This window comes from Jaculus jaculus, chromosome 5 (assembly GCF_020740685.1).
Source record: "Jaculus jaculus isolate mJacJac1 chromosome 5, mJacJac1.mat.Y.cur, whole genome shotgun sequence".
NCBI lineage: Eukaryota > Metazoa > Chordata > Mammalia > Rodentia > Dipodidae > Jaculus > Jaculus jaculus.
In genome coordinates, this window is record NC_059106.1 from 164,119,285 (window position 1) to 164,143,742 (window position 24,458).

Here is a 24,458-nt window from a genome sequence, read left to right on the forward strand (position 1 = left end):
AGTGGTGGCTTCTGTTGTTAAGGCACCAGAGACAGAACTAAACGGCGTAAGCGGGAAAGGCCTGCCCTGGGGAGCTTAGACTCCAGGTTCAGCTCTGTCCTGTTCTGCTCCGTTTCAATAGCTTGTTTAAAACGGAAAAAGAATACTCTTTATGTTTTGTTTAGAAGAACTAAATTTTTTGTGCTGCTAATTCTAGAATAAAGGTCACTGGGCTGGAGGCATGGCTTAGCAGTGAAGGCACTTGCCTGTAAAGCCAAAAAGGATCCAGGTTCGATTCCACAGTGCTCACGTAAAGCTCAAGGTGGCGCACGCGTCTGGAGTCCGTTTGCAGTGGCTAAAGGCCTTGGTACACCTATTCTCTCCCTCTCTCTGTCTCCCTCTCACTGTCTCTCATCAATCAATAAATAAATTATTAAAGATTTTTTTTTCTATTTTGGAATTAATTTGTTTCATAATAAAGGTTCTTATGCACACCCAAGTCACATCATGGCATGCATGAAGCCTACTTGTGTAGAGAGAAGGTATTTCTCCAGTGGTCTCCATGATTATGTCTCACCTTTGTAGTTTAACATGTTATTACAATCATATCCTCATCTTTATTTTGCAATCTTTGAAAATAAGCTTCCATCATATTGATGTATTATTTGACTTAATTGCTTTTCCATTGTTAATACAATTATTCTGTAATTCACTTTACACCATAAAAGCTCTGTTAAGTGACTTAGTAATACAGTTTCTCTGTCTCTAATCTTATTGATGGGATTCAAGTCCCGGTCTCAGAAGCGTATGACTATCTTATTTTTGCAAGTCTGTACTTCAATCGGCTGCTAACGAGATAAGAACTTATTGTTACCAGTCTGTGGATACACCACAGAATATGTGTTCACTCAAGGGACTGATCTGTCACCAGCAGCAGATGAACAAGCTGTCCTTTCCTTCAGCATCGAGTGCACGCACTGCCTTCTGAGGACGCTAATAGAATGTGGAGTCACCACAGGGTGGCGCTGTGGTGGGAAATGAGGAGCACGCCAGCAAGTGAGAATTGTTGCTTATAACTGCAACACACGCTCTTGGCTCCAGAGCCCACCCCCAAACCCCAAAACCACTGAAGTCTTAAAAGGTAGCGGGTTGTGGTGAGTGACTGCGTGCGGCTCAAATGGTGTTGAACCTGTTTAAAAATGCAATCACAGCTGTGGTTACGGGAGTCCGTGAGCATACACCAGTGAATTATGAAAGTTAAAACAGGCACTTATGAGGTACTGTTTAGGTATCAGTCAGGTTGTTTGGAAAAAGACACCATGCTGAAATCAGCCCCAGGGAACCACTGAGGCTCAGTGATAATACTGGCTTCTGACCCCACCACAGCCAATTGTCAATCACCACTTCCCCCAAACCTTTGCACCTGCCAAGTACTACTTGTTCCCACTACTACCATCAACTGCACCACAGCGTCCATGCCCTCCACCACGACCCGTCCCACCACCGTTACTGCCGCCTCCTCTGCCAGCATCATTACCCTTGTCATCACCACCATCACAGCACTTCTCCCATGTTTACTACCCAATGTGCCGCTGCCTCTACCAGCAAACCATCACCGCCTGTGATCGCGACCATCACCACCCCCTCCATCGCTGGCCCAGAACCGGAATCACTGCCGCTAATTTGTACTATCACGCCTGGCACGTGCTCCTCCTCCTCCTCTGCGGGTGAACATCCAGCAGTCATTGCGACTCGTGCTTTACACGTACCCCGTTTTCTCTCACAGTCACCCAGAGACTTCTTTCTTTACACACAAATAGACTGAATGCCAATGCGATCGTAACATCTTTCTCATGCGAAGTATAGGCTTGGAATGCCAACCAAGGCTTTTTCTCAAAGTTGCACTTTTTTGTTTTTTTTTAATCAGGGTGGCGGTTGGGTGGGGAGAACAGGTGCGCCAGGGCCTCCAGCCAGTGTACTCGAATTCCAGGTGCATGTGTCATCCTGGGTGCGTGGCGGCCTTGTGCGCTTGCCTCACATTGTGCGCCTGGCTTACATGGGACCTGGAGAGTGCAATATGAGTCCTTAGGCTTTGCAGGCAAGTGCCTGAACTGCTAAGCTGTCTCTCCAGTCCTCAAAGCTGCACTTGGTTTTAACACTGACTGCTCTCCTTTGAAGGTACAGGAAACAAGGCATTTCTAATCAAAGGACACTTTTGTAGATCTCACCAAGAGAAAGCACTACATTCTCATTCACAAAAGCAAACAGAAATTCTTACCCTGTCAGGCAAGGTTTAACTACTATTTTTAATGTGGACACAGAAAAATCAAATTGGAATTTCAGATGTTTTTAAATTAAAGAAATCCTTGAGGACATATTTTGAAAACACAAAGATCTCTGAGAAAACATCCGTACATGTGAGAGTGGTGTATATTAAGTTCAGGGAACTCTAGGGGATATTTCATACTTTTAGAAAGTGACCTTGAAGGCACACTGAGTTGTGAATAACATGCTAGAGAGTTACAGAGGTGTGTATGGGTATAGACACCAGTTCACTTGCTTGGGTGAAGGCTTCACACCATCCTAAGACAAGTTAATATATAACACCCTTCACTTGAAAGCCAGGTGTGGATGATATCTTCAGCAAGAATGCTTGAGGGAGTGGATGTCTGTGGCACGCAGCCAAGAGTTGAGAAGGAGCCCTTTTCTGTGGCTGTGTAACATCACTGAGGAAAAATTGGTAAAATAATCGGAAATAGCAGCCGGGTGTGGTGGTGCATGCCTTTCAGCCCAGCACTCGGGAGGCAGAGGTGGGTGGATCGCCGTGAGTTTGAGGCCATCCTGAGACTCCATAGTGAATTTCAGGTCCACCTGGGCTAGAGCGAGACCCTACCTCGAAAAACCAAGAAAAATAAAAATGAAAATAAAATAATCAGAAATAGAGGTTCATTTTCATGAAACTAATGGAATGAGGGCAGTGGTGAGGCAAGAAGAATGAGAAAGGAGAGATCAGGTAGTGGGGCTCGGAACAAATTTTGAATCTGGGTTGCACGATATTGGGGAAGGCAGATTTCCTGAGAAACCACTTTCGCCATGGCTTGTTCCTCCTCCTCAGGCCCGGCAGAAGGTTCTGGGAGACATTGTCTCTTCCACTGTTGCTCCTGACTTGCCCTCCCTGCTCCTCACTCCTTCCTTCGTGCCTGTATTGTCCTTGCTTCACAGTACTCCAACTGTTGAAGAAACGTGTGCATTCCACATCTCTCCCACAGTTCATCTGAGAGCACCCCAAAACCTGCTTTCCATGCCCTCAACATTCCAGGGCTCAGCCCCTCCAGGGTTTTGTCCAGTGCCACAGGGTCTTTCCTGACGCTCCCTCCTTACCAGAAATCTGGCTTCCAGGAAGCCGGCTGCAGCCACTGAGAAGGCCAGGCTTCATTAGCACTCAATAGCTTACCCTGCCCACATGTGAGTAAAACACGGTGGACATTCTCAGAGAGTACTTGTGCAGAGGGACAAGAGAAGGACTGTGGCCACAGAGGGGGTACAGCGAAAGTACCAGGCAAGAGTCCTCAGGCTGCCGGGACGAATGGCTGAGGGGAAGTGTCAAGTCAGACGCTTCAGGCTCACACTGCATTCAGGCTCACACTGCATTTAGGCTCACACTGTATATGCATTTAGGTTCACACTGCAATCAGGCTCACACCGCAATCAGGCTCACAGTCTAGCCCAGAGCCTGGCTCATCCACTACCGAGGGTAAGAAATTAGTAATGCTGTGGGAGGGTCGGAACACTGGGATGCACACCCTGAGTGGCTGCTGAGCTGTCACTTAGCACGCGGGCAGCCATAGTGGAGCTAACACATCAGGTGGAGGCAGGAATTAGAAGGGTCTAGCCTCTTTTTTTTGTTTCTCAATCAAGAATATCAATAACTTCTGAAGACCCAATCTGGGTAGAAAGGTATTTTTTTTTAAATTGTTTATTTATTTATTTATTTATTTTTAATTATTTATTTATTTATTTGAGAGCAACAGACACAGAGAGAAAGACAGATAGAGGGAGAGAGAGAGAGAATGGGCGCGCCAGGGCTTCCAGCCTCTGCAAACGAACTCCAGACGCGTGCGCCCCCTTGTGCATCTGGCTAACGTGGGACCTGGGGAACCGAGCCTTGAACCGGGGTCCTTAGGCTTCACAGGCAAGCGCTTAACCACTAAGCCATCTCTCCAGCCCTATTTATTTATTTATTTGAGAGACAGAAAGAGGCAGATAGCATGCACTATAAAGAATGGGTAAGCCAGGACCTCTAGCCACTGCAAATGAATTCCAAACACTCATGCCACTTTGTATAGTCAATTTTCTGTGGGCACTGGGGAATTGAACTTGCATTTATTAGGCTTTGCAAACAAATACCTTAACTGCTGAGCCAACTCTCTAGCCCCCTTTTCTCTTTGTTTTCTTTTTCTTTTTCTTTTTTACATCTTTTTACTTTTATTAGGTAGAAACTTTGTATGGACATCTCATGTGTTGGCACCATTTCCCTCCTCCCTGCCCCCACTCCACTGAGGACCCTCATGGGGGTGCTGGTGTTCACCTTGGGGTTATGCGTTGTGAGTTGTGGAAACAGCAGTCAGTCATTGTGTGTGTGTGGGGGGGGGAGGGGCAATGCCTCTGGATATCCTCTCTCAGCCTGTGGCTCTTACAATCTTTCTGGACACTCTCCTGCAAAATTCCCTGAGCCGTGGCGGGGGTGTTTTAAGTCCACTTTAGTGTTGAGTTCTTAGGACCTTCTGGGTTTCTCCTTTGGTACATTTGGAGAATCCTCAGTATCTATCGCCATCACCCTGGCATAGGTTCCAGAGAAGGTTCCAGAAAGCTTGTTCTCTCCTTCACCCAGCCATGCTTTTCTGATTAAGACCAATCAAGAGATAGACCCTCAGGTTAACGGGAAATCCCACCTGGCAACCAGTCTTCTTAAAACATCTTAGGGGACTACTTTGCAGAATAATACAAACAAAATAGTCTCTAAAGTCCCTTTATTCCGCTCCAGGTTTAAAAGTTCTACAGAAACGAGTCCTTTACCACACAGAAACATAGTGTCATGTAATGATGTCACAAGTCAGTGATATCTCTTTAATTTTTCATTCTTTCTTTCCCTTTTGGTGTGTGTGTGTGTGTGTGTGTGTGTGTGTGTGTGTGGCTTACTTGTATGTGTGTGAGTGTGGGCATGTTTGTGTGGAGGTCAGAGGACAGCATTTGCTGTCCACCCTCGCCTTACAGGCAGGGTCTCTGGCCAATCGATCACTGATCTATTCTCCAGGCTGGCTGCTCTGCCCTGTCTCTGAGCCCTTCTCATTCTAAGCATGCTGGGAACGTGCTTTTTCCTGAGCTGTCTCCCCAGCCCAGCCCTCCTTGCACTTTTGTCAAAGCCATTAGAAGACACCTTTGTCCTAGAAGGCTGCACTCACTGCTAGGCTTTTCATGCAGGATAAATTATTCCTCCAGGCTGAATTTTGCTCCCCCACCCTCCTTCAATTTTGCATCCAGTCAAGGCCCGACTTCCTTGCAAGACCATCTCTCAGCTCTCTCTGAGTCTTTCTTCCCTCTTCCTTGCTGCTCAGGAACTCCCCCAGGCCACCTCCTTTTACCCTCCAGGGGCTTTCTCCAGCCCTCCAGTCCCTTCCAGCCCCTCCCCCCACCTCCATTTCCTTAAGGGACTGCTCTTTGATCTCCATGACAACAGGAGCATCTTGTCAATTTATTTGTGTGCTTGGCCAGTGACTGCGTTTGATGTGTCCTTTCAAGTGAGCTGCCTGTGGCAGAGCCTTCGCCCTTTAAACAGACAGAGATGCGCAAAGGCTCACAGCTCACCCCACTGCCTTGGAGGCCAGTGATTGGCTCAGGCCTGCCTTCATGAGAAGCCGCAGCCATGGGGTGGGGGGCGCCCAGCTCACTCCCTCTCCTTCCCCCAGCAAGGAGCACTGTGGAATGCGCAGGATTCCCTGGTTCACCACAGTCAGCTGAAGCCCTCACTACAGAATCCTGCCTTTGAAGGGCACAGCCAGCCCTCCTAGGGCTTGCGGAGAGATGCCCATGAAACATGGATTGAAGTTTTACCTGCAGGTTCCCTCAAACTCACTGCGCCTCGTCCTGCCTCCCTTTCAACATGGGGTGGGGAGACCTCAGCAATTTTTGTTTGTTCTTGTTTTGTGAGCGTTCCTCCCAGGGCCCCACATCCACTGCAGCTCTGCAGGAAGGTGCTGAGAGAGGGGAGGGTCAGACCAGGAAACACTTGCTCCACACAAGGTAGCCATGCAGCCCTAAGCTCACAGAGCCCAGCCCTTTCCCAAGGGAAAAGGAAGCATTGTCCTTCTCAAAGGGGCAAGCGCACTGCCCGCAGAGGAGCGGTTCACTGGAGCCTGAGGGGTGAGCTGGCTCTGCGGAGCAAGCGGACAGTGCCGGAAACCCAGGCACGCTTTGGGAACAGAACAGGACTCTGGAATGCAGCTAGCTTAATGTCCTTTAGTGGGACATCTGTGGTGACCCTGGGTGCCATGCATGTACTCTTCAAGTGACATCCAAGTTGACTGACATCTACAGTCCCATTTGAATTCATTTCCATTCCCCACAGGGACAGTGGTGACCTTTCCTGCTGGACAGGGAGGTCTTGGCTCGTCTGCTCACAAGTGGGTGAGGGATTTTGAAGGACCAGTGGCCGAGGGGCTAGCGCCATGTACTATTGACACTTCGATTCTCTCTGCACTCCCAGAGCACATTGTACATTGTACACTGTCCACACCATTGCTTTCCTAAGAGGGCCATCCATGGCTTCTTGATTCTCCTCTGCAGCACATTATCTGCCCTGGTGGGTAGCAGAAAAAGAGATGACCATGCTTAGAGAAATGGGGGAGGGACACCGGACCCGTCCGTCAGCCAGTGCTCAGAACAAAAGGGCTATTCAATCAGGCTGGAGGAATGAGGACGAGTGACAGACAGTTTGATATAGGCACTGACTTGACAGGGCAAGGGCTTGCATTGGTGGCCTGTGGTGACTGCGTTCTTGTCAGACAGGGCAGCAGCTAAGCTCGGTGTTGCAGGGCTTAGGGTAGTGGGTCCAGGAGATGGGAAATGACAGGGACAGAGGAGACGTCTGGGCTCAGAGCAGGAACAGTGTGAGGAGGGTATTTCAGAGTAGTTTCCATGGACCCTCTAGAAGCATAGCCAGGGCCCACCCAGGAACGAATCTGGGAGCCTGGGGTCGTAGGAGACAGGTCTAGCTAGCTACAGATCTAGATAGTCTGCACGGGCAGCGGGACACGGGGGACAAGCTGGACGTCAAGAGGGGCATGTACTGATCTGTAGACACAAGGATTAGTCTCAGCTGTCCAGAAGCAGCTAAGTGATCCCAAAGGTTGGCTCAACCCAAGCCCCCCTGGAAAACCTAATCTAGAGTATCTGCCCTCGAGGATGGCAGAGCGGACCCAGAAGACAGGAGTGTGACCACAAAAGAGTCATGATGATAGGAGGCCCCTCAACCAGATCTGTTAGCAGGTTTCAGACATACGACTTCAAAGGTGGGGTTAAAGAGTTACAGAAAATGTTCGAAAGTATGTTCCCAGGTGGGAGAGGCAAACATCTAAATTCAGACATGTTGTAAGGGGGGACGGGGTTGCTGGAAGAAGGCGAGTCATGACCCTATCTATGCTCTGGAGCAAAAGGGCCAGTCTGGACCTTACTTCCACTCACTAGCTCTCCTTCTGGGAAGGCAGCAAGGTGTATAAAGGAAAGGAAGGAGGGAAGGGCAGAGGGGCGTTCCTCAGGACTGAGCTGTCCCTTTCTACCAGGGACGGCAGAGGAGAGATAGTCCCTTCCCTTCCCTTCCCTTCCCTTCCCTTCCCTTCCCTTCCCTTCCCTTCCCTTCCCTTCCCTTCCCTTCCCTTCCCTTCCCTTCCCTTCCCTTCCCTTCCCTTCCCTTCCCTTCCCTTCCCTTCCCTTCCCTTCCCTTCCCTTCTAGTCAAGCCCAGGGGGTGACTAGGGCTTCCACCCTCACACAGGGACAGCCCCTGCTGGCTTGGGAGGACTTCCGGGTGGAAGTTCCTACTGCTTTTCTACCATGTTTATCAACAATAGAAATCCTACAGAGACCCAGAGACCCTTAAGAGGAGGAGGAAGAGGAAGAGGAGCAGAAGAATCTGGTGATAAATGGAGTCCTGGGACCCACAGGAATGGAGCGTCCATGTAATCTGAACTAAGGCCACTGCCAAGGAATTCAGTGACCAGGTCTGAGGGTCTGCTAACTGCCAAGCTGGCTGTAATTTCACATTCCCAGGAGCTTTAAATGTTCACCGGAGGAGCCAATGAGCAGGAGACCATTTGAGACAAATGTCATTTGGGTGTGACGATAGCTTGTGTGCGCATCTGCAGAACAGCACGGAGCTTCCTTATAGCCTCTGTCCCCCCTTTTTTAATGCATTTTAAATTTTATTTATTTATTTGCAAGTATAAAGAGACAGAAGACACACACAGACATAGAGATAGAGATGAGAAAGGATGGGAGAGAAAATGGGTGTACCAGGGCCTCCAGCCACTGGAAACGAACTCCAGATGCATTTGTTATTGTGTATCTGGCTTTTGTGGGTACTGGAGAATTGAACCCAGGTTTTTAGGCTTTGCAGGCAAGCCTCTTAACTGCTGAGCCATCTCTCCAGCCCCTATTGTCCTTCTGGAAGTAAATCCAGATCAGTTCTCTGGCTTCCTCTCATTTCTGCTAAAACAAACCAACCTTCTAACTCCAGATTGCTCCTGTCAAGGGAAAGCAGGATGACACTTCATTTTATGATGATGAAATTATCTCACTTCCTGTACATCTGTGCTTAAACACAAAGTAGTTTTATTTTTAGTCTCAACTTGGATTTTTCAAAGGGGTACATACCAATGGGAATACCCATCATCGGAATGGAAATAATTTAAAATTAACTTTCAACAGTTTTGATCCAAAGAGGAGTTTTGCCTTTAAAATATCACAGATCATTATCTTGAAATAGTTCGTTACGTACTGGTGCATTAAGGTGAATGTGCTTGAATTGCTAAACTGAATTCAATATACGTTGAAAATGAATACTGGGGGGAATGTGGAGTCGGCTCACTGGCTACAGGTATTTGCTGTATGTGCACACCTGGCAGCCACAGTTGGATTCCCAGGACTCACGTGGAGCTGGAAGATGTGCCACATGCATCTGTGATCCCAAAGCACGCCTACGGCAGTGGGCAGTGGTGTCAGAGAATACCAAAGCTGGTGGGCAGATAGTCAGGTGTTTGTCGTGGCAGAGGATGAGAGAACCTGCCAGAGCCAGGTGGGAGGAAGGTGAGGATTAATACCCTGTGCTGTCTTTTGACTTCCACAGGAACACCGCGGTACCTGCATGGGCACACGCGCATGCACACACACATACACACACACACAAAGAATTCCATGTTTTCCTGCTGCACTTCAAGTTAACACGGAAACTATCTGGGAATTGACTATAGTAGGGGCAATTGATTCATGCTCTTCTGGCTGGGCATCTTTCCACAGACCTTGGCCAATTTTGTCCAGCTGAGCTTGGAAAGATAGAGTGGTGTGTTGTTCCTTTGCTTTAGGGGTGTACCCACAGCAGGACAGATAGCATTGTTCTACATGGGTTGACTGGGTGTGTATTACTGTTCCCCCTCAACTGATTTTTCAGTGTAACATCCGTGCCCAATTTAATAACATAGTTTCCTTATTTGAGCTCACCGAAAAGATGAGAAATGTCCTTGGCAAGTTGACCTCATGATTTCTAGGAGAACTGAGTATATTCAGTAATGTACTTTCATTTATCCATACACTTGATAGATGCCATTCAATGAATTCATGATGCCACATTCATTTTTAACATGGTGCGCCTATTTGCTTTCTATTAAAAGTGGAATGTGTGTTGTAGGAGAACCAGGAAATATAAGTATGAGATGGTCTTTTGAATGTCTTTCTTAATTTCCTATCCATTCGGGTTTTGTTAGATTACTTACGACAAAACCGTGGGTTGGATGAATTTCACGATGTCTCCGTTTACTGGGACATGTGTGCTGGGGGCCAGCACCCAAGGGCAGGCATCAAACTTGGGCTGCTATTCAAGGGCCGCCTTTGTATTCAACACTGCTTTAAGGGATTTCTGAAAATGAACCATGGCGTGCAGCTTAGGACTCTGCCTACCAGATACCCTCTTCGCTCCTATTGAGGAGTGGAGCTCCCACATTCAAGTCAGCCTTGAGCGGTTGAAGTGAAAATATTCCTCACCCTGAGGATGACCAAGGATTTTGAAATCAGTGTTTTTCTTTGCTTGCTATAGGGGACAGAGGTTAGCAGTGTCAATGTAAGAAAGGCTGACAATTCCTTAAATATCTGGAAGACACATAGGTCTTCATGATGTTTTTTAAAAAGTATTTATTTATTTATCTATTTATTTATTTATTTATTTCAATTTTTTATTTGTTTATTAGACAGAGAAACAGGGAGGGGGAGAGAAAGAGAGAGAGAACGGGTTTGCTAGGGCTTCCAGCCACTGCAGATGAACTCCAGATACATGTGTTCCCTTGTGCAACCGGGTAACTTGGGTCCTGGGGAATTGAGCTAGGGTCCTTTGGCTCTGCAGGCAAACGCTTTAACAACTAAGCCATCCCTCCAGCCCTATTTATTTATTTTAGAGAGAGAGAGAGAGATGGGTGCAGATAGACAGAATGTATGTGTTAAGGTCTCTAGCCACTACAAACAAATTTCAGAAGCATATACCACTTTGTGCATCTGGCTTTATGTAGGTACTGTGGAATTGAACCCAGGGTCTTTAAGCTTTTCAGGCAACAGTCTTAACCACTGAGCAATCTCTCCAGCCCAGTCTTCATGATTTTTAATAAAACTAATGTAAAACCCAAACTGGGACCAATAGATTAATTCATAAAACAAATATCAACTTCTGTAATTTTTTTCATAGCCTAAGGATTAAGGTAATGGTTATAAAAATTAGTAAAAGACATTTGATGACAACTCTTGAATTTCAAATTGTATAGGAAAAAGGAAAACTGGCTTACTACTCAAGTTGCTCCAAGGTTGGGTTTATAATTTGGAAAGTGTACAATTTGCATATCTTCTCTAACTTTAATGGAATCAGGTGAAATTTATTCCATGAGGTTGGAAGGAATGGCAGACGTAATTGGTATTTATTGAGCCTAGTAGGTAGGCAATAAGCCCAGTAGGTAGACAATGAACCCAGTAGGCAGGCAGTGAGCCCAGTAGGCAGGCAGTGAGCCACAATCTCAGGACTGTGGCCTTTTTAGGTACTTGATTAGACAGAAGACTTGGAAGCTCACTGTTTAGTCTGACCGTTGTCAGTCACCCTTCATATCCTAGGCATGTCCTTCCAACATGAGGTATCATTGTCTGTGGAAAGCTGGACACACCCGGAATGCTGCTGAGCAAGAGCATGGAGGGATGCTCAGCAGGACACCTGGAAGTGGGTGAATGCCCAGAACCACAGCTATTTGGGATCCCCAGGCAAACACCGGTGCCGCAGTGGCTTCCCACGCCACTTTGCAATGCTCCACACTTGTCCTGGGGCGGAGCCCTTACACGGAGGAGCCTGGGGCAGGTGGAGTTCAAGCAAGAGCCTTTACCTGCCGAGCCATCTCTCCAGCTGTGGTTTTCAAGTGACACACTAAACCATTTCTCTCAGAGACGTGGTACACTGTCGTAATGCGTTGGCAACGCACATGGATTTCTGGGGAAAGTGGAAGTGTGGACTCTCTCTTCAGATTACTGGAAATTAATTTAATCTCTGAAGACTCATGTTTTATGGAAATCAGGTATTTCACACAATTTTTCGCCACAGTGTCTGATCCTGAAGCGCAAGCAAGGTAGGAAGGTAATTCTCAATGCTTTTACTTTGACCATTAGCTCATGACTCTTCCTGGTGCTGAGGTCCTTCAGCATTTGAACACTGTGTGCTCGGCCTGGGGAGGTGGCTCGGCTGGTACAATGATTGCCTAGCAGGCACAAGGCCCTGGGTTCCATCCCCAGCACCACATAACATGGGCTTGGTGGCACAGGCCTGGAATTCCAACCCTTGAGAGGTGGAGGCAGGAGTATCAGAAGATCAAGGTCATCTTCAGCTATGTAGACAGTCTGAAGTCCAGCCTGGGTTTCATGAGACCTTGCCTCAAAAGGAAATGCATATTTTGCAGACATTCTGAAATTTTGTAAAGATTTCTCATTTAAAGAAAGAACAAGATGACAGCAATAGGAACAGTCCATGCCTTATACTGCGCAATCTAGATAAGCGCTTTGATGTGTCTGTAGCCATTATTTCAGGGACCTGGGATAAAGTGTTTGTTCACATGTCTAGAATTCAAATCCCCAGCATGCATAATAATGTGGCTTGCCTGTGATTTCAGTGCTTGGGAGGAAGAGACAAAGGTCCCTGATGCAAGCTGGGTAGCTGGACTAGCTGAGCCAGTGACCTCTGGGTAAAGTGAGAGGTCCTGCCTTGGTAAGTAAGGTGGAGTGTGATTGAGGAAGATGGCTGATGTCAAGTTCTGTCCTCCATATGCATCCTCTCACACATACATACCACACACAAGCAAGGAAGAGACCTGTCTCAAGTAATGAACGATCATTTTATGAATCATCAATGCAAACATACACACACACAGATACACATCCTTAAACCCACACATAGACACACACACACACACACACACACACACACGGCAAGTAAACTACTCTTAATATGCACAAAGAGGGTCCACTGATTTTGAGAGTGGCTTCAAGAAGGTGACAATTGAGGACTTCCAGTTAAGACGGCGGTGTAGGTACCACGTCAAAGCAGCATGGGGGGAAAAGCAAAAAAAAAAAAAAAAAAAAAAAAAAAAAAAAAAAACAGCAGAACACAGACTTCTACTAAAAACTGAGGTGTATAGGAAATTGAAACAGCAGCAGAGAAGTAGGAGAGATCCAGAGCAGAAGCGCCCCGGGTCCGCGCACCAGACGGCAGAGGCTGCGGCACACTGGGCTTGAGCCGCAGGAAAAGCCGAGTGATGGGATTTTCCACTAGCACCAGAGCTCTCCGTAAACTCAAGAAACGTGAAGGGAGAACAGCAGTGAACAACGGAGGAGCAGATCACGAGGTTAGAAGAACACGTGGAACAGCGGGCAAACTGAGCAGCATCAGCTCCCTCCCCTCCCCACCGCCAGCGCCCAGCCCTCAGGAACAGCGCAGCGGTCCAGGGACCGGCCACGCCTACTGAACTGACAGAGCACCAAAGAGAGACCCAATCAAGAGCGCAGCTGAGACCAAAATCATCCCAAAAGGTTACTGGGATTACATCAGGTCAGAACCCGCCTAATAAACCTGGTACATATGCCTGAACCAGAAGTGCTAATTGCACCTTCCATATCAGGATAAATTATATGTTAAATTGGATGGATGGTCCAATTTGCCATTCTTAAATAAGCTATAGTTTGGGCTTGTTATTTGTTGCTTCTTGAATTATAGTGGCTTTGTTTACTCTTCTGTTATACATTAGGGAAGGGTCTCACCTGGTCACAAGCTGACTTGGAACCCTCTACAGACCAGAAATCTTAACTGCCTTGTTGTCAGGATTAAGGGAGTGGGTGAGGCACCACACAGCCTAAGGGACGGACAGAGGATCTGGTTGTCATAATACCTACTCTTGGATAAATACTCTGAGCTGTCTTTCCTTGACAGTGTACATTGTTTAGTTATATTTTAGAATCTGCCTGTATTTTGTTCCTTTTAGCCTACTTGAATACTCTCATAGCAGGCACACCCAACACCTAGAGTCACTTTTGTACAAACTCTGAGAGTCTTTAGAGCCACACCTAGTGCCTTAAGCTCCTACCCTGAAGATATATAACAACAGATTGATTGATACATCTCATAATACCCAGCTAACTTGAAAATCCAATCATTAAATAATCCAAGATGCAAAAATATATACATTATAACACGAGAAACACTAAAAATCAAGACAATATAAATCCACCAAAAATTATTAATGGAACAGAAATGACCTCTAGTGAGAACGAGTTAGAGGAAATGCCTGAGAAAGATTTCAAAAGAATGATTATAAATATGCTCAAAGAACTCAAAGAAGAATTCAAAGGAAGCAAAGAAAACGCGGAATGCCAATTTAATGAAATAAAGATAAAGAGGTCAATACTAGACATAAATAAGGAAATAAAAATAATAAAGAAAAACCAGTTAGAAGTACTAGCAATAAAGAACAGTTAATGAAATAAAAAACTCTGTAGAAAATCTCACCAGTAGGATGGATGAGGGAGAGGACAGAATATTTAAGCTAGAAGACCACGTGGCAGATCAAATACAGTCCAACAAAGAGAAAGACAAACTTATAGAAAAGTATGAGTGGGAATTTCAAGATATTCGGGACACTATGAAAAGATCAAACATAAGAATTCAGGGCATAGTAGAAGGAGAAGAATTTCACTCCAAAGGCATAGTTGGCATCTTCAACAAAATCATAGAAGAAAACTTTCCTCAAATTGTGGAAGAGGTGCCAATGCAGATACAGGAATCCTTTAGAACACCAGCCAGACAAAACCCAGAAAGAACCTCTCCTCGCCATATTATAATCAAACTACCAAACATACAAACCAAAGAAAAAATATTGAAAGCAGTCAGAGAGAAAAATCAAGTTACCTACAAAGGCAAGCCTATCAGGATTACAGCAGATTACTCAACACAAACTTTAAAAGCCAGAAGGGTGTGAAGTGATGTATTCCAAGTTCTGAAAGATAACAACTATCAACCAAGGTTACTTTATCCTGTGAAGCTATCCATTCAAATAGACGGAGAAATAAAGACATTCCATGACAAAAGCAGGCTAAAGGACTACTTGAAGACAAAACAAGTTCTACAGAAAATACTTGAAAGAATCCTCCATGCTGAAGAAAAAGAAAAGCACACATATAAGGAACTGGGAAAAAGCAAACAATACTCAAATACTAGTTAACACAAGTGAGCAGAGGTAAAACCGGAAGAACTACAAAAAAATGGCAAAAATGAACACACACCTTTCAATAATATCTCTTAATATCAGTGGCCTCAATGCCCCAACCAAAAGACATAGGTTTGCAGACTGGGTTAAAAAGCAGGATCCTTCAATTTGTTGCCTCCAGGAAACCCACCTTTCTACAAAGGATGGATACTATCTTAGGGTGAAAGGTTGGAAATCGGTGTTTCAAGCAAATGGATCTAGAAAACAAGCAGGGGTTGCTATCCTAATATCTGACAAGGTAGATTTCAGTCCAACATTAGTTAAGAAAGATAAGGAAGGCCAGTTTATATTGATTAAAGGCACCCTCCAACAGGAGGATATTATAATCCTAAACATATATGCACCTAACATGGGGGCCCCCAAATTCATCAAACAAACGCTATTAGAACTAAGGTCACAGATAACACCAAGCACAGTGGTAGTGGGTGTCTTCATCACCCCACACTCATCAATTGGCAGGTCATCCTGGGAAAAAATAAACAAAGAGGCATCTGGGCTAAATGAGGTCATAGAAGGAATGGACCTAACAGATATCTATAGGACATTTCATCCAATTCTGCAGAGTATACATTCTTTTCAGCAACACATGGAACTTACTCTAAAATAGACCATATATTAGGACACAAAGCAAATCTAACAAATACAGGAAAATTGAAATAATTCCTTGCATTCTATCTGACCGCAATGGGATCAAACTGCAAATCAATAGCAAGAAAGGCCATAGAGCATACACAAAATCATGGAAATTAAACAACACATTACTAAATGATGAATGGGTCAATGAAGAAATCAAGAGGGAAATCAAAAAATTTATAGAGTCAAATGAGAACACAACATACCAAAATCTCTGGGACACAAGAGGTAAATTTATAGCTTTGAGTGCCTATATTAAGAAATTAGAAAGGTCACAAGTAAATAACCCAATGCTTCACCTTAAAGCCTTGGAAAGAGAAGAACAAGGCAAACCCAAAATCAGCAGGTGGGAGGAAATAATAAAGATTAGGGCAGAAATTAATGAAATAGAAACTAAAAAACAATCCAGTGAATTAATGAAAGAGTTGGTTCTTTGAAAGGATAAACAAGATCGATAAACCCTCAGCAAATCTGACCAAAAGAAAGAGAGAAGAGACACGAATTAATAAAATTAGAGATGAAAAAGGTAACATCACAACAGATGCCAGAGAAATTAAAAAAATCATAGGGACATACTATAAAAGCATCTACTCCACAAAGTATGAAAATCTGGAAGAAATGGATGATTTCCTTGATTTATATGACCTACCTAAATTAAATCAAGATGAGATTAATCACTTAAATAGACCTATAACAAGCATGGAGATCCGAACAGTTATCAAAAATCTCCCAACTAAAAACCACCCAGGCCCAGATGGATTCACTGCTGAATTTTACCAGACTTTCAAGGAAGAACTAACACCATTGCTTCTTAAGCTTTTCCATAAAATAGAAAAAAGAAGGAATTCTACCAAGTTCCTTCTATGAAGCCAGCATCACCTTGATCCAAAACCAGGCAAAGATAGAACAAAAAAAGAACATTACAGACCAATCTCCCTCATGAACATAGATGCAAAAATTCTCAACAAAATATTGGCAAACAGAAGGTGACAATTATTATTTTAAAAAGAAGACACTAGGTGTGGCATGCTGGCACAGTTATAATAGCAGCACTCAGGAGGCTGGGGCAGAAGGACTGTAGATTTGAAGTCAGCCTGAGCTGCAAAGTAAAAGACCAGCTGACATAGTGAGATAATGTCTGTGGAGAGAGGATGGGGTGGAGAGAGACAGAGAAAGGGGGGGGGGAGGGGGGAGGGAGGGAGAGAGGGAATGCCTTTTAGATAAATAAAAGTGGAATTTTCTGAAAAATCAATAAAATATTCAGTTGTGTGATTTTTCAGACTTTCTACCAAATATCAATAATTATAGATTTTCTGATTTTGACTTAGAAACAAAATATAGATGTAGATAAACCCTTTCACTTTAAAAATTTATTTTATTTTTTAATATTTTTATTTTTATTGACTGAGAAATAGGGAGAGAGAGAGAGAGAGAGAGAGAAAGAATGGGTGCACCAAGGCCTCCAGCCACTGTGAATGAACTCCAGATGCTTGTGTCCCCTTGTGCATCTGGCTGATGTGGGTCCTAGGGAATCGAACCTGGGTCATTTGGCTTTGCAAAAAGGTCTTAACTGCTAAGCCATTCCTCTAGCCCAACCCTTTTACTTTTAAAGGGTATGTGATAGGAGCCAGAATGAATGCTTCCTGTCAGTTGATTTTTTTTTTTTTTTTTTTTTTGCTTTGTGTGGACACACAATGATGCTTGAGCCCTGCTGAGGCTTGGCTTAGTGTTTTTATGTAACTCAGAAGATGCGGTAGTTCTCAGGAGCCCTTCCTGAGCACACATCCTGCGTGACACAGACGCATCACACGCCTGGCTCTGGGAGTCCTTCCTATGGGCTCACTTCTGCTAGGTACAGATGCTTATGTCCTAAAAACACACGCCCTACAGATTCATTGCACTTTTCAGTGAGTTTGTGCAAGATGGTCAGTGACTTATGGTGGGAAGGCCCGTGCAAGGTGGTCATTGGGTCCCAGTGGAAGTTACGGTGGGAAGCCCTGGGCAAGGTGGTCAGTGGGTTACGATAGAAAGGGCCCTGAGCAAGAAGATCTGTCTGACCTTAGGTGCGGATTTCAGGTCCATGATGGTCCGTGCATCTCACTGGAGCAGGAGTTAGATGGTAACGTGTCCCTCTCTGTTCCAGGATGCTAACTGTGGGGAGCCGTCTCCAGCGGTGACTGAATCTGACACGTCTGAGGCTACTGCGTCCTAGAGGCCTCTTCATTCTGCCTCAGGCATCTTCCCATTGTTCCATTCACTCACCTGTTGACTCACTCATTCCCTCACGACCTCATTCATTCCTTCTTGCGTTCACTCATTCGCCCGTTCGTACACTCACTAACTCATTCACTTGCTCCTAAATTCATGCACTACCTCATTTCTTCATTCATTCAGCTACTCACCCATGCATGCCCTCAGTGTTCATTCATTCTCCTATTCCTTCACTCACTACTTCCCTCATTCACCCAGTCATTCACTTACTAACTCATTCATTCACTCACTCGTTTATTTGGTCACTTAGTTATTCATTCTTCCAGCATGTGCCAGCCACCCAGGATGGGAGATCAATAAGGCACCCTCTGGATTTAAGGTGCTCATACTACTGCAGAGATGCACAGGACTGTGAAGGGATGTGACGGGAACTTCCCCCTCACCACCGCCACCACCACCACCACCAGCAGCATAGACAGGAAACCATCATGCCTGCCGTGGAGATTCTCCCATCTTTCTGCAGAGCCTTGCAGAAGCGGCACCCGTCACCAGCAGCAGCATGGACCAGAGCGAATGGGACAGGGAGGGCTTGGCCCCTGCGTGGCAGAGTGGGGCATGCCCGGGAGAAGGAGAGACTTGAGCGTGAGTTGAGGTGTCGTTGCCTGATGTTGGAGGGCCTCGAGTGTCTGTGGGATTGACTGAATCCACAGCTTCCAGCAGACCTGAAAAGCTTTAAATCTGAAACTTTTCTTTGGCTGGATGATCCACATCAGGCTCAACAGAAGGGGTGTCTGTGTAGTGACGATTTGACAAGTTAATGCCTGACTCTGGAGTCATAGAAAAACCACCAAGGAGCCTGATCTCTGGGAGATTTGGAGTCTACCTGTCTGTTTCCAACCACGAAACCAGAGGTGTTCTCTCCTCTTCCCCTGCTTCTCCATCAGGCAACTCTTTCAGTTTTGAGTTCTTATCTTGGGTATTTCCATCCTTGGTCATGGACGTGGGCTTCTGTCTTTAGGGACCATGCTGTGTTTGCACCTTTCTTACTTCCTCCTTCTCCACATGGTGACCAAGTGCAAACCAGTGTGCAGGCTCATGGCCGAAACTTCACAGGCCTCTAAGTCAAGGCCGAGTCAGCATTTTGTTTGCAGGGAAATGGATGGATCTGGAAAGGTTTATACTAAGCTAGGTAACTTGGGTCCAGAAAGCCAAACACCACATTTCTCTCTCATATGTGGCTTCTAGCTACAAAAGTTTAGATTTGTATGTGAGCTGGAGTAAAATTCAGTAGCAGAGGCCAGTAAACTAGAAAGGGGGCTACAATGGAGGGAGGAGGGGGGGGATTCAGGAGAGGATAGTGTATATGTGAGCATTGAGCAGATTCCTGGGGTGCAATGGCCTAAGCGAGGTCAGAGGAAGGGATGGAGTAAAGGAAGGGTAGGAGGAGGGTTAATCAGAATTTAAGATGTTGGGCTGGAGAGATGGCTTAATAGTTAAGCACTTGCCTGTGAAGCCTAAGGATCCTGGCTTGAGGCTCAATTCCCCAGGACCCACATTAGCCAGATGCACAAGGAGGTACATGCATCTGGAATTCATCTGCAGTGGCTGGAGGCCCTGGTGCACCCATTCTCTCTCTCTTTATCTGTCACTTTCAAATAAATAAATAAAAATAAACAAAAAAGTTAAAAATTTAAGATGTTATAAATGAACCATATGGAAACATACTTTGTTTTGGTAATGGTGCCCTCAGAAGCCATAGGTTGTTACTAGAAATGCTTCAGTGCCCAGGGATGAGATACCTTCCAGTGAGTTGTTGGCCAGGGAGGTCCCTGATGTCCCCAAAACATTACAGGCCATTGCCAAGGATCTTTGTTTCCCACCAGGCATAGATGGTAAGACCCTACTGCTGAAGACTCCACATACTTGGGCTGCAAGGTCACTGTCAAATCTTATTGGAGCTGAGCTGAAACCTCCTTCCTGTAGACCAGCTGATAGAAAGCTGGAAAAAGCTATGCTACATGCAGTCCTATGGAAGAGAGAAGTAATCCCCAGTGATAAACAACAGTGGACAGTGCAAACCTTAAGTTTGGCCAAATTAGCCAACAGTTGCAGTAGTGGCATGTCTGTTATGGGGAAAACCAACTGCTGTCTAATTGGACTGGAGGCCTGCTCTATGGGAGGGAATGCATGCCTGGTACTGAAAACCTAGTCAAAACCCTATGATAGGAGGTCATGAATCCTGGGGGAGTCAAGCTGACTGTTGTCTGGCTAAATGCATATATTATACTTGCCAAACTGCCCTGTAAGCACTTTTCTTAATGTTCATACCCATATATTAATGCTGCTCTCAGTTTTGGTTAGAGAAACTTCTCTTTTCAGATGGCAGTGACCTCTGGGACAACTTAAAAGACACCACAGTGCTAAGAAGTGACAGAGGATTGTTCAGCACTGAGACATGTCTATCACACTTTCCAAGGCTCAGGGTCCATTGCAGAAGAGTTGGCAGAAAGAAAAGAATGTAAGAGCTAAAGGAAGGGTAGGACTCCTTACAACATGCCCTTCTAGAAACAAAATGGCCTTGATATCCACGACCCCACAGTGCCTGGCACTACCTACACAAGGCCCTCATAATAGGAGGAAAAGATGAAATCAAAATAAAAGAGAGACTGATTGAGGGGAGGATATGATGGAGGGTAGATTTGTGAAGGGGGAAGTGGGGGAAGGGAGGGGATTATCATGGTTTATTGTCTATAGTTATGGAAGTTGTCAATAAAAAAGTTTAAAAAGTAAAGGGAGAGGGAAGAAAGAAAGGAAGGAAAAGAAAATGAATGAAAAGGAAAGTGGGTAGGAAGGAATGAAGGAAGGAAGAAAAGGTGAGGAGGAAGAAAGGAGGAAGGAAAAAGGGAAAGAGAGGGAAGAAAGGAAGGAAGAGAGAATAGATGACAAGTAAAGGGAAAAGATAAAGGAGAGGGAAGAAAAGAAATACTAAAACGAAGCATGCTGAAGCAACCAAAATAGAAGGAGCTTGGATGGTAGAAGGTTCAGATCTGATAATAGCTCTCTAGAGAAAGTGGGATTTGGCCTTCATGGACATTGTCAAAAGCATCTTCTAGGAGGTGACGAATTCCCACGATATTTCACTGACTAGGTAACTGCCATGACTTGAGGACCTACAGAGCAGCAGTGACCCGAAGTGGAGGTCTATGACACGCTTGCACAGACCATGGGCAGCGAGGCTTCCTTCCCTGGGAAACCCAGCCTCTCTGGGCTCAGGCTTGCTCTGCCCCCTGCTCTACTCAGTGGGGGAGTTCCCATCAGGCCGCGAGGCAGCGAGTCTGCCTCCACAGCTCTTCTCTCTGCTCAGGAAACCAAGGGCCTTTCTTGAGGACGCAGCTAGCTGGTGGCACTGTGGGGACTTTTCTCCTTCAATCAGCTTGGTGGACTATGGACCACACTGTGGTTTTTTTCTTTTTGTTCATTCATAATAAGCAATTAGGAAAAGTTTCGACTGTGTTGAAATTAGTGCACAGAGGTCAATACGAAGGAGCTCAATCAAATTCTCAGAATAAAATAAGAACCAGCAACTTCACTCATACATACTTTGCTGTAGAAATAGTAAAATATGGATATTAACACAGATTCGTGCTGCCTACAGTGTGTTTTTTTGGTCAACAACGAACAATGGCAGTCCCCTCTGATTATCACACCTAGTGATGCCACAGCTTTCTCGTTTCTTTGTAAGTACACTCCAGGGCAAAATCACAAAATATAGATAAACTTCTCAGAAGAAAAAATTCCTAATCATTAAGGTACACATGATTACACTTGAATAGAAAAGGGCTATAAACCCGATTTTGGGAAATAAAGGTGTCATAAACAGTTAGTGTCTCAGCACCGTAAAGTGTGAAGAAGACATGTGTTGACTTGGTTTACCTTCCAGGTGACCCTGATGCTCTGCGATGATACAGGCTCCAGGTGAACTTCCTGAGGTGGACCGTCAGGAGCTGTAAGGACCGAAAACCCACAGGCAGGTTAGAAAGTGGGATTAGAGCAGAGTGTAAGCAGGGCAGCAGAGCCAGGCACCCCAGACGCCCCCATGTGCAGCCCAGAGAAGCACACTCTTGTCTGGAGGGGCTAAGCAACGTCAGAGTGCACTAGGTTGGTCTGCCCTTTGGGACAAAACAACAACAACAAGAAAAACCCAATGAGTCTTGGAGTCCTGTCATTGCACTCTTCTTGTGCTTTTGATGACGTGACTAATGACTCCACGTTTGAGCAAGGGAACAGGTGAAACCCGAAGCTGTTACTCTGTTCTTTGGCGTGGGTAATGTGCGTGGTGGTTTGAATCTAAAGGTCCCCCTTAGCCTGGAGGGCCTGTGATTCAGCCTCCTACTCAGTTCCCAGCTGGTGGAGCCTTTCAGAGGTGGAGACTTGCTGGAGGTAGTGTGCCAATGCACTTGCCAGTTCTTGTTCTCCCTGACCACTTCCTTCCTGCTGATGTGACATGACACGCAATTGCCTGCTCTGCCGCGCTTTCCCCACCATGTTGAAACCTCCCCTCAGAGCTGAAGGCAGAAATGAACGCTTTCCTTCCATAAGAAGCTTCTGGTTGGGTGCTTTGCCCCAGCAATGAGAAGGCAGCTGCCGTAGTGTGCTCTGTGTATGCTGATGACTCTTCGTCACGGACTGAGACCCATCTACCTCCCTGACTTAGTAACTTAGTAGTCTTGTTGAGGATATGATTTGGGCTTCCTCAAAGAGCTCAGGGTTCTTGGGGGAGCAAAACAGGGGTACTTCTGTTTTGGGGTCTGGAATATCCAGATTTTAAAACATTTATTTATTTTATTTTTTACTTATTTGTGACAGCAGAGAGAGAGAATGAAAGTAGATGTACCAGGGCCACTAGCCACTGCAAATGAACTCCAGATGCATGTGGCACCTTGTGCCTCTGGCTTATGTGGGACCTGGAGAATCAAACCTGGGTGCTTAGCCTTTGCTGACATGTGCCGTAACAGCTATGCCATCTCTTCAGCCCTGTATTTTTATTTTTATTCATTTATTACAGACAGAGATAGAGGGGAGAGAAAGAGACTAAGAGAGAGAATGGGCGTGCCAGGGCCTCTAGCCATTGCAAATGAACTCCAGACGCATGCACCCCCTTGTGCATCTGCCTTACATGGGACCTCAAGAATCAAACCTGCATCCTTAGGCTTGACAGGCAAGTGCCTTAACCACTAAGCCATCTCTCCAGTCCCTCTAGTCCCTGGATATCCATATTTCATAGTTAAGGATTTTGCCAAGACAGGAGCTCAGGACGCACGTGGAGAAAGCAAAGCTGAGGGGGGCACAAAACCCGCAACCCACGCCAACCTGTTTCTAGGTTCTGGGTATCATGAGACACCGAGGGGCAGTTTCCCTTCAGCTAGAGTGAGTCAGCACATTCTAGGAATTTGCTACATCATAAGTGTGTAGAACAGAGACATTTAAAGCAGTTTCTCAAAGAGCTGCCAGATGCAGAGCCTGAAAGACAGTCCTGCACGGTGGGCGACTTAGGTGTCTTCCGAGAAGACAGAAGGCAGACACGCCTCGGGATTAAACAGGGGCTTGGGAAGGAACACTCTTGAGGTCTCTGTTGAGCTGTGCAGGAGCCACTTCTGTGATGGGCAGGTGGCCGCATGCAGACGGCAGAGGGCACACAGGAGAGAGGGCAGCAGATGCTGAGATTCCAGGCTGGCCGTGCACAGTTCAGAGATGAAGTGGGTGGGGGGGCTTAAAGCTGGAGGGCAGGTCTGAGGGGGCATGGTCCAGAGAAAGATGGCTTCTCTTCAGAGAAAGAGGAAGCTTAAAGCAGTGCCACAATGTCCTTGCTAAATTCACGACTCTCCTGCTTGGCTCCATCTCCCGCTTGCTGCATTGTTTTCTGCATGTTATGTAACTTCTCCATGACTCAGTTTCCTTTCCCATGTGATGGGATAGAATTTATACCACAGAGGTGGTTTGAAAAGAAGAGGCTCAGAAACTATGAACAATTACAACAAAATACTCATCAGTTTAAGTAAGGGGAAAGGAAGGGAGAAGTTTAAAAGATTTAAATCACAGAAAGAAGCGAATATGAAGGAGAAATGTCTTATCTGAAGATAGGAGCAAGAGTTGAGGCCCCAGAGGGAGTGTGTCATGGGGAGAGAGGAGGGACAGTGAGGTAGAGAATGCTGAGGTAGGATTCTCTTTTTTTCTGTTGAAGGTTTAAACCTAATTATCTCATTATAGACTCTTGGCTTAACTAACTTCCTGGGTTAAAAAATAGGTTTGTCTAGCCTCTAAGTTAATTCCTACAACAATGTCCTAGCAAAAGGCCAGTCTTCTACCAAGCACAAAGTCCTAGGCTCAATCGTTATCCCCACTTGGCAGAACTGGCCTCCTAATTTCAGCCCACAGAAGCAAATAGCTTGTGTGAGAAACTTGGTAGTAGATCTGAAAACATGTGGAAACGCATGTTTTCTCCCACTGTTGATGGAGCAGTGAGTGGTGGCTCC

General features: G+C 45.7%; 1 protein-coding gene across 2 annotated transcripts in view; it reads right to left on the minus strand.

The window, feature by feature from the left end:
- Dscam (DS cell adhesion molecule) overlaps positions 1-24,458 on the minus strand; it is a 679,085-nt gene that overhangs the window by 109,240 nt on the left and 545,387 nt on the right. For both annotated transcript variants that reach the window (XM_004654491.2, XM_045151367.1), the window contains exon 16: positions 21,859-21,929. In XM_004654491.2, coding sequence (XP_004654548.1) covers positions 21,859-21,929 — 71 coding nt within the window. The remainder of the gene's footprint in view (positions 1-21,858; positions 21,930-24,458) is intronic.